The sequence below is a fragment of the Hyperolius riggenbachi genome, chromosome 3 (assembly GCF_040937935.1).
Source record: "Hyperolius riggenbachi isolate aHypRig1 chromosome 3, aHypRig1.pri, whole genome shotgun sequence".
Classification (NCBI taxonomy): Eukaryota; Metazoa; Chordata; class Amphibia; order Anura; family Hyperoliidae; genus Hyperolius; species Hyperolius riggenbachi.
Genome location: NC_090648.1, coordinates 141,207,517 through 141,218,357, shown reverse-complemented (window position 1 = coordinate 141,218,357; position 10,841 = coordinate 141,207,517). Strand labels below are relative to the sequence as shown.

Sequence of the window (10,841 nt, the reverse complement as noted above, 5' to 3'; positions counted from 1 at the left end):
AATGTACAGAGGAATCCTGGATTAACCAGTTCGGCCTATCTGGACGAGCTTCCTCGTCCAGATAGGCACTGCTGCTCCCGCCGCATGGTGCGCGCGCACCCGCCTCTAGCCCCCCGATCAGTAAATGGGAATATAATTCCCAATCACCGATCTAACTTCCCCGCAGAAATACCGACTCTTTCTATCCAGAGAGCGCGGTATTTCTGCCCCCAGGAAACTTCTCTGAATTTTAGTTCCTGGATGCGAGATCGTTCGCATCCAGGACTTTTTTCACTGTGGCCAAGTAGTAAACTGCACCCACATACATTTTTAATTAAACAATTTTATTATTTTACATTTAAAATAAGCAGTTTCTCTCCCACACCAAAAATTACCCACATACATTTTTTATTAAAATAAAAAAAAATAAAAACAAACAACATAAATAGTTACCCAAGGGTCTAAACTTCTTAAACATGCATGTCAAGAGAGTATGTTATTATATTATTTAAAATTATAAGCTTATAAATAGTGATGGACGCAAATTGAAAAAATGCACCTTTATTTCTAAATTAAATATCGGCACCATAAATTATGATAGGGACATCATTTAAACGGTGTAATAACCGGGACAGATGGGCAAATAAAATCCATGGGTTTTAATTACGGTAGCGTATATTAATTTCAAACTATAATGGCCAAAAATCTGAGAAATAATGTTTTTTCATTTCTTTCTTAATCTGTCTGTTAAAATGGATTTAGAAAAAAATAATTCTTAGCAAAATGTACTACCCAAAGAAAGCCTAATTAGTGGTGGAAAAAACAAGATATAGATCAATTCATTGTGATAAGTAGCAATAAAGTTATAATTGATTGAATGGGAGGTGAACGTTGCTCGGATGCATGAGATTTTCGGCACTGCGGTGCTGAACCGGTTAAAAAAAACCCTTCCCTTTTCATGCCCATATGTTATCTATGGTACTCTGTTTTGACTTAGCCAGCCGCGCTGGTTTGCGGCTTCTCAGTATATATTATTCTGTACAATATGGAAGTACCTTTTATTGTACCACCATGTTGGATATTGTTTTCATGCTAAATATGACAATACTGGTGTCTGTTGTATTCTTTGTACATTGTTCATATCTCTTATCTTTTGAAAAATAAAAGAATCTGAGGGGGGAAAAAACAAAACAAAAAACCTTACTCTTGAACTTAGGCTGGGGCGACTGTTCAAGCACACAGCCAATATATCAAAGGAGTGACTTCAGAACAACTCTATGAATGTCTGAGTTGCCCAGACCTGACTCAGGTTGAACAACGCTGGAAAGTTCTTAAAATGGCTGTGCACCGACACTTCCCATCCAACCTGATGGAGCTTGAGAAGTGCTACAAAGAGGAAGGGATGAAACTGGCCAAGATTAGGCGTGCAAAGCTTATGGCATCATATTCAAAAGGCTTGAGGCTGTAATTGCTGCAAAAGGCAACGAAAAAGTATTGAGCAAAGGCTGTGAATACTTATGTACATGTGATATCTCTGTTTATTATTTTTAATAAATTTGCCAAAACCTCAAGTAAACTTTTCATGTTGTCATTATGGGGTGTTGGGTGTAGAATTCTGATGGCAAAAAAAGCTGACCCCATATTGCACCCCCATTAGATACTTGTAAAGGGTCCTTTTACACTGAATCTGTTGCGTTCTGTCACAATGGACAATATCATCACCTCCCAATAGGATGCAAAGATATTTGTATGGTACGGTCACATCGGGTGCGGAGGGTCTCATCTGCGTAACGTGCAGCATGCCGTGCATTACCTGGATAACATACACATTTACAATGGTGGTGAAGCATTCTTTCATTGTGTGGTATGATTACAAGGCATGTCTAACACTCAATGTGACATTTTGCCACTGTTGCGATCCTATTGCAACCCACTTCTCCCTGCCCATCCAAATTCAGCCGCCCAATCAGCGGGCTGCTTTCTCCGTGACTTTTAGCTCTTAAGCAACTGGTTACCCACAATGCACTGCTCCTGAGGAAGTGGTCTTTTTTTGAACCACGCCACGCGTGGAGCGTCTTGTGTGCCTCCCTCGACCCTGACTTTATGGCTGCCTCCAACCATCACCCCGGGTCATGTATGTATACGCCGTTGCACATGGGTAACCCCTGATCCCTATGTGCACTGTTGGACATCTGATATTTGCAATCTCTCATGGATCATGAGCATATTGCCATACTCTAGCACTTTTCTGATTCCTCTTTTCACCCTGTCACATAGGAGGTCCTTCATTGTGTTTTTTGTCACTTGCAATTTTTAGAGTCCTTGTTTAGACCCGGGTCTTACACACTCTATGGTGGGCTCAGCTCCATGAGCCCACTTTTGAGTCATTCATTCCTTGGTAGTCATAGGGGTTTACTTGTGATAAAGGAGGTGAGGCATTTGTGATTTCTTTCCCACATAATATTGTATTGTGGTCAATTGCTAAGGATAGCATTTGTTTTAGATGTTTTATAATGTTTATACAGAATGTTCAATAAAGCTTTGTTATATTCATAACTGGTGGTGCAGCATTTATGCATGATTGCTTTCTACTATTTTCTTCATGAAATTTTCTCTTTGGTCCTGCGGCTAGCACACCGCATATGTATAAAATTTAGACATTTGGAGTGCGGACACAGACATTTTCTTTCCTATTGCAACCCAAAGTGCATTGTGTGTAAGTACCCTTACTGTAATTGTGAAGCAAAAAACCATCTCCAGACTAAAGCTTAGCAGGCGAATTAAAGATAATGGTGTTGATTCACTAAGGCTAGCGTGAGTTAGCTACCGTCAACGTGCATTAATTCTGTCTCCCTGCGCGCTAGTGGCAGTATAGCGTACTTAATCAGGAACAGTCAGGGGAGCAGGTACTCCGGGCACGCTATGCTGCTGTATTGCAGAGCAAATGCTAGTAACTCAACGTCCGCTCCACTCCTCCCACCGTGAACACCTTTGGATCCAGTCACATTAACTGCTTGCCGATCGCGTCACGCCAATGGGCGTGGCAACAGCGGCAGCCCCAGGACCGCCTAACGCAGATCGGCGTAAAGTCCTGGGGCAGCAGTTTTCAGGAGATCGCGTGCATCTCCTGCTTGTTGGGCGGAGCTGAGCTCCGCCTTCATCCTCCGAGCGGTGATCGCTGCTCGGAAGACTGTTACATGGCAAAGCCGCCGTGTATTTACATGTACAGCGCTGCGATCAGCAGCAGCGCTGTACTGGGGACAGCCGTGTGATACGGCTGTCCCCCTGGGGGACAAGAGAGTGATCAGCTCTCATAGGCAGAAGCCTATGACAGCCGATCTCCATGATTGGCCGGCTGAGGGAAGGGAGGGGTTGTAGAAAAAAAAAAATTTAAAAAAAAAAAGTACTAAATATTTTAAAAAAACAAACAAATATTTATAAAAAAAAAATAAAAACACAGGTCGGGCGATCAGACCCCACCAACAGAGAGCTCTGTTGGTGGGGTGAAAAGGGGGGGGGGTGGGCAATCACTTGTGTGCAGAGTTGTACGGCCCTGCAGCTCGGCCTTAAAGCTGCAGTGGCCAATTACGTAGAAAATAGCCTGGTCACTGGGGGGGGGGGGGGGGGGCGCATTTAACACCATGGTCCTCAAGAGGTTCAAGGACGTGATCCCCGAACTCTAATTGGCCCAATAGGCTGCCTGTCACTTGACAGGCAGCCAATTAGGCCGATCAGAGTTCGGGGATCACATCCTTTAATGTGACTGGACCCAAAAAAAGTGTACAGGGCGGTAGGAGTGCAGCGACATAGAGTTACGTACGCTATGCTGCCACTGGCATGCAGGGAGCAAGGCACGCTGGTTCACTAGCACGCGTAACAGTAGCTAACTTACGTTGTTACGCTGCGCTATCCTTAGTGAATACACCCCGATGTTGGTCATTTCCATGTTTCTAACACATTCCCTTCACGGTATATCTCTGTTGGACTGTAGAGAAAGCACACAGGTGACTGTTTGGAAAACACCAGGTTTAATGACTGAGTGGACAGCTAACCATTATATGAACATCAGATTTGTGATACTGTAGCTGTAGCCAGAGGTAACCGAGTGCTGCCCAACTATAAAACATCATGGGGAGGACATACAGTGCATCTTCATTATACTTGGTCAGAACCTGCTGATGTATATTCAAGTAGTACGGGATCATCAAACATAAGTTCATGCTAAACAAGTGACAAATAAAATCATCCAGTATCTGTGTGGATTCATTAAAAAAAAATAAAAAAAAAACCATCAAAATCATTAGTGACCTTGTTCTTCTACATTCTTTTGTGTGCATAACGCAAAACATTTTCCTTTGTACCATACAACACTTGACACTGAGACCAAACGTTTTGCTCCCAAGCTGTAAATTAATTAGCTCAGTCTCAAATTCACAAGGGCACCTCCAACTCTGCGGCCACATCAGCAAGTAACCTTTTCCCTGTCTCTTGCTGCTCTGAGAGCTTTAGGCCTCTTTTCCACGGACAGTTTATAGGCAGTGAAATGCCTCTGAAACTCTCACAACTGATTGCTGCCTGGTAACCGCTCACTGCTGCCTGATAACTGCTTGCTGAGCACACAGTTCAACTGTCCATGGAAAAGTAGCCTTACTGATCCTGGCAGTTTAAGCCAGGGGTGTCCAAACTTTTCAGGCCACGGGCCATATCGCCATTCTAGAGAGTGCTAGGGGGCCAAACTAGCGAAATCAAAACATTTTTTTATGCCAATTACTGATAGGTACACTATGCCTGTGACATTTTGTCAAAACATTTCTACGGTAAATAACCCATATCCCATTAGCACAGTGGCAGCTGCTAATCAGTGACTGCTACTGCTACAGTGGTGGCTGATAACCTACAGGAAAATAAAGGGGGAAGCAGATCGGCTACACAAGGTGGCTCCTGCATGTGGCACCACAGCTACAGCTTGCATGGAATGAACAACTGTAGAGCGCTTTGGGGGACATCAGAAAAGGCTTGGCAGGCCATATTTGGCCCCTGGGACAGACTTTGGACATGCCTGGGTTAAGCCTTTTTTCTCTTCATAGAGTTAAAGGAGGCATTCTCATCATGTTCTTAAAATTGACAACATGCAGTAAGTAGTGTCCAACCCCATCTAGGAAGAACTGTGACTTCTATCTCTGGAGAAAATCTCCTTTCTGTCATGTGTTTCCTCTGCATACTGGTATATGCTTCTGTACACTACTCGGGCATATGCTAAAATCGCAACAGGGCTGCACAGCTGGCACTGGCCCAACATAATTTGAGAAGCTAGACAAAATGGCAGAAACAAACCATCTGCTCTCAAGATAGTTACACAGCCATGAACACACAATTGTTTGCTTATCACAATAGTGGTTAAATAAAGTTTTCTACCTGCATGAGGGCTGGTGATATGAACAGATGTTTTTTACATGATCAACTGGGCATATGTCTTGTCTACAGTAACTAATACTGTAGCCTACAACCAATCACCGTATTATTATTAGTTACAAGAATTCCAGCAATGATTACATGAATGTAGTAAGTTGGAACAAAATGCACAGCCTTTATATATAACAGCCATATTTGAAGCTCCCTGTATCCTTTGTTTTTTCACACCACCACTGTTGCAGCAGTGAAGAGCTTCCAGCCACCTCTTCCAAAATGAATAAATCTCAAAGGTCCGCACGCCAGGTAGCTTCACAGAGTAGTGTAGCTTATGTTCATGAAAGCATGTACAACCATCTGACCACCTAAACTGCAAGGTGCGCACACCTGTTGGACTTACCAGCTTTGGTTATTTCTGCACATCACCCACCTGCTACTTGGGTGTGGTGTGGTATTGCCCTTTGTATAGCTTCTTCCAAAATGGGAAGAAAGCCCAACCCTTTTAATAAATCAGCATTGTGAGATGGTAAAATGAGAGCTTTTGTTGCTACCATAGTGTAAGTCATTGATCGGCAAGCTTGGCTCTCCAGCTGTTAAGGAACTACAAGTCCCACAATGCATTTGCCTTTATGAATCATGACTGTGGCTGTCAGACTCCGGCAATGCATTGTGGGACTTGTAGTTCCTTAACAGCTGGAGAGCAAAGTTTGCAGATCACTGGTGTAAAGCCCAATCTACACGATACGATTCTTTGTGCGAATCGATGACGGTTCTATTTACGATCCGATTAAATCTGACATGTCCGATCGGCGACAGGTGAAGTTGTACCGTGTTTACACGTCCAAACTGCTCCTGATCGATAAAGGAATCGATTCTTCTCGCGATTAGAGACAGATTAGACATTTCGGAAATAACGCGACTGGACGGGAAATTGCATTGTGTATTCCCAGCATTAGAGCAGCAAGTATTTGCTTTTCTCCCTATAGTTGTATCTTTTTGCATGGAATTGCATTGTCACAGACTCTCGCACCCCTAAAGAAAGTAGTGATACCATTACTATTGCTAGCCGCCCACTTTCTTTGATTAGACAATTTCTAAAACCCGGCCATGGACTGACAGGATTAGGATTTCCTTAGAAAACAGGGTGTCTCAGGTATATTATTCACACATTCACCACTACCATACATTTGGTTACTTCTGAGTGGTAATGCCCCTTATCACCACACCTGAACTGAGAGGGGTATGTAGGCCAACATATGTATTTTCTATTAAACATTGCAGATTGCCTGGCAGTCCTGCTGATCCTCTGCCTCTAATACTTTTACCTATAGACCCTGAACAAGCATGCAGATCAGATTGTTTCTGACTAAAGTCTTGAAAAGATTAGCCACATGCTTGTTGCAGGTGTGCGATTCAGACACTACTGCAGCCAAAGATCAACAGGGCTGCAAGGCAACTGGTATTGTTTAAAAGAAAATACATATGGTAACCACCATATCCCTCTCAGTTCAGGTGTACTTTGGTCCCAGGACAAGAAAAAAACAAACAAAAAAACAACTAAACATTGTATAGAAAACATCAAAAGAAAAACTGAAAAATTAAAACTTCTCTACTTCAACCCTTGCAATAAAAAAAATGTCAAGCTTTAAGCCATCTTCCTCTTCCAGGTGCCGAGACGCCTGCGCCTTAGCTTGAATAAGTGGCGGAAATTGTTAGTGATTGCTGTCAAAAGAAAACACATTGTATAAGGATAGTGAAACCACAGGCAGAAGGTCTAGAAAGTAACACAAAAGAGAGTCCATAAACATTATCATCACTTGTTCATAACAGTTTCACACAATTCTGCAGTCAGAAGACATTCTGAGACTATATAGCAGATTTCCTGGATGGTCTGAGACAGTTGAAAATATAAGTCACAATAAAATGGGAATTTCAGCTGCCTTGTCAGTGAATCAAAATTCAAAATGTTACACTACTTAGACAATGGCCTCAATTCACGGAGCATTATCAAACGTTTATCAAACACTTTATCAAACGTTTGATAATTTACCTCATGGGTAAAATCTCATTTTAAATTCACTAAGGTGTTATATATTTATCGAATGTTTTACCGATATAACGTTCAACAAATATATAACACCTTAGTGAGATTTTACCCATGAGGTAAATTATCAAACGTTTGATAAAGTGTTTGATAAACGTTTGATAATGCTCCGTGAATTGAGGCCAATGTCATAATGTCATGTCCCCTAGGGCTGCAGTTCATTCCTCCCCCCCACGCAGGTCGGCGTAATCATGCAGTGCTGGAGGGGATCAAGTGTTGGACTTTGATCCATATAGTATGACACTGTGCCAGACTAGTGACAGTCCAGCTGCGTCCACGTAATGTTTATTATGTTACATGGCCCAGCAGCAGAGGATGGGTCGGAGTTTGTCAAATACTTTGATCAGGGTGTGCGGATTTATCTGCCGACAGCGCCATCTAGCAGCAGCCTGCAGAGCAACAAAAGGTTTTATTCTGTTTGAAAAAAAATTCTCTAATGGTTTGACTTATAACTGACACTAAATAGGCTATGTTCACATTATAAATCGCAAGCGCTGAGCGATTTATTGAGCTTATTTAAAAGCTCTTTTCCCTGCGCTTTGCACTTAGAGAAGCACTATTGCTGAGCCATTCCTTTTTTTTTTACTTCCTGACGTCAGTCAAGAAGTGATCTCTGTGACCCGGAAATGAATAAATACAATGTATTTATTCATAAAAGCGCTATACAAAACGCTTTTTCAAGCGCTTTGCGATTTCCCTATACCTTCCATTGGGCCAAAGTGCTCAGAAAATGGTACATGTAGCGTGTTTGCGATTTCAAAGAAATCAAAACGCTCACATGTGAACACTATCATAGGAAAACATTGCACAAGCGCTTTTAGGGCAATTTCTACAATTAAAAAAAAAAAAAAAACAACAACAAAAAAAAAAAAAACACAAAAAAACAAAAAAAACAAAAAGGAAACGCTCATAGTGTGAGCGCGCCCTTAGGGCTGAATCACACTACAAGAGCTTTTTAAACGCTGGTGATTTTATAAGCTCTTGCTAATGCAATGCTATGGGGGATTTTTACAAAATCACATCGCTCCAGTGTGAACACACACATAGGATAACATTAGCAAGAGCTTTTAAAATCACAAGCGCTTAGAAAAGCTCTCACAGTGCGAACGAACCCTGAGGGCCAGTTCACACTTGAGTGGATGCAAAGTAGGCACGGTAAGCTCTGTCCATTTTGCACCATCCACTTCTCCCGAGATCGCCACTTACGTGTCCTGCCAGCAATCACCGCTACCCGATTCCCCTGTACTCATCCCAGAGGCCGGCGGGCATAGGATGCAATAGACCAATTCTCCCTAGCAACAAAGAATTTTCATTGGTCCACCATGAACCAATGAGAAGTCTCCCTGTTGCTGAGGATTCCCAACTGTCCGTTCTCATAATCTTTCATTGCATACGTTGTACTGGCCAGTCCGGTAAAATGTGGAAAATTCAGACCCGGCGCTCAGCTTACTGCAACAGGGCAAGCGGATCCTCTTTTTTTCAAAAGGCGGAAGTGAAACCTATTTTAAAAATAAGGATCCGCTTCTGTGCTCAAGCGTAGGTTACAAAAAAAAAAAAAAAGTCCTTAAAGTTTTGTTTTTTAACCACTTAATTACACGCAGACATAAGTCAAACAGTGCTGCTGCCGCTGTGCGCGCTCCCGCGCATGCATGTGCATTCCCGTGCACGTCAGATTCGTGGGGGGGAAAAAACCCATAGAAAAAAAATACACCTTTATTTCCAAATACTATATTGTCTCCATACTTTGTACTAGGGACATAATTAAAATCTTGTGATAACCAGGACAAATAGGCAGATAAAATGTGTAGGTTTTATGTAAAGTAGCAGTGTTCATATTAAAACTATAGGGGATGACATTGGAGAAATATTGTATTTTTCCATTTTTTCCTTGTATTTCCCTTTAAAATGCATAGAAAAAGTAATTACTGAAACTAAATATCAACCCCAACAAGCCTAATTGGTGGTGAAAAAAAACAAGATATAGATCATTTCATTGTGATTAGTAGTGATTAAGCTATCGGCAAATGAAAGTCATGAGCACTGAAAGGTGAAAATCGCTCTTGTCCGTTAGGGTAAAAACCGCTTCGGGGTGAAATGGTTAACAAGTGTGAACCGGCCCTAAAGCTTTGTTCACACATGAAAAAGGTGTCCTGTCCTGTGCCGATTTTAACAGTTGGCATCAGTTTTCTATGTGGTTCTACGGCTGTGTTCACACATAAACCTGTACATGTCCAGTCCTGTCTGTTTTGTATGTGTTTCTGTGGCTCTGTTTACACATAAAAGGTGTACAATTATGGTCTAGTCAGGTAAAACTGATAGAAAACGGATGCAAAACTTACAGAAAAGGACAGGATTGGAGCGTAAATGTACAGAGATTTCTGTGTAAACCGAGCCTACATGAACAGGATTTTTTGAGCAGCTGCATGGTACATGTGGGTAACTGCTGCAACAGGCATTTGAAGCCCATGTTCAAAAGCTGCAGGAAACCTCAATAAAATCTCTCGTATTGCACTCCCAGCCATCCCTGGAAGCATGTTTCCCATACAAGTGAATGCAAAGACAATTAAAAAGCAAACTCACCTAAAAAGAAGATTATCAAGTAGATGGAAAGAAAGACTGAAAAGGTGATGGTCACATCCAGGGGCGATGGAAGATGCAGGCTAAATTTGCCCGACTCATTGAAAATAGGCATTGAGAGGACAACGGCAGTAGCTGTAAAAGAACAAAAATGAGAGCAACTGAAATGGTTTTAATCTCAAATCTCAAACTATGCTCCACTGTCAACTGAAAGTGAATCAAACCATGCAATTTCTCTTCAGATCCCATTTCCGATTTGGGGGGTAGGTGGGGGGAAATAATACACAGTATACGTAGCCTACTAATTGCCAGCGACAGATCCCAGGCTAAAATCATTCTGCTTCTCGATTGGAAGCAGATCGACATACTGAAAACTATCAATTGGAATACTGAGTATCAATCCATGAGTATGTCACATTTATTCTACTGAAAATACATAATTTTATCATGAGAAAGAGCAAACAACAACAATGTACCCACAACGTGATTTCTAGGAGGTTTTTTTCCGGCCGGCGAAATTTTGAGTAAGGAGTCTCCGCAATTGCGCAATTATGCCACGTTTGGCAGTAACGGTCGTAACAGTAGATCAGAGCTTTTATATTCCCGACGACTCTGCGCAAAGTACCGTGATCGCTTGACTTCGCGCCTATCAAGTGACGTGTGTACCCGCCCACGCGAGAATGGATAGGAGAAACGCTCGTCGTTGGGGGACATCGCTGAGATCCATCTTCCTGCGTTGTCGGATGAGAATTCAGCTTTAGACCTAATCATT

At 42.2% G+C, this 10,841-nt stretch overlaps 1 protein-coding gene across 1 annotated transcript in view; it reads right to left on the bottom strand.

Moving 5' to 3' along the window:
* Nucleotides 1–3,988: 3,988 nt before the first annotated feature.
* Nucleotides 3,989–10,841, bottom strand: part of HACD3 (3-hydroxyacyl-CoA dehydratase 3) — a 54,478-nt gene continuing 47,625 nt past the window's right edge. The window contains exons 10-11 of the mRNA XM_068275004.1: nt 10,073–10,204; nt 3,989–7,110 (exon numbers count right to left, since the gene is read on the bottom strand). Of these exons, the coding sequence (XP_068131105.1) occupies nt 7,034–7,110; nt 10,073–10,204 (209 nt within the window). The 3' untranslated portion in view covers nt 3,989–7,033. The remainder of the gene's footprint in view (nt 7,111–10,072; nt 10,205–10,841) is intronic.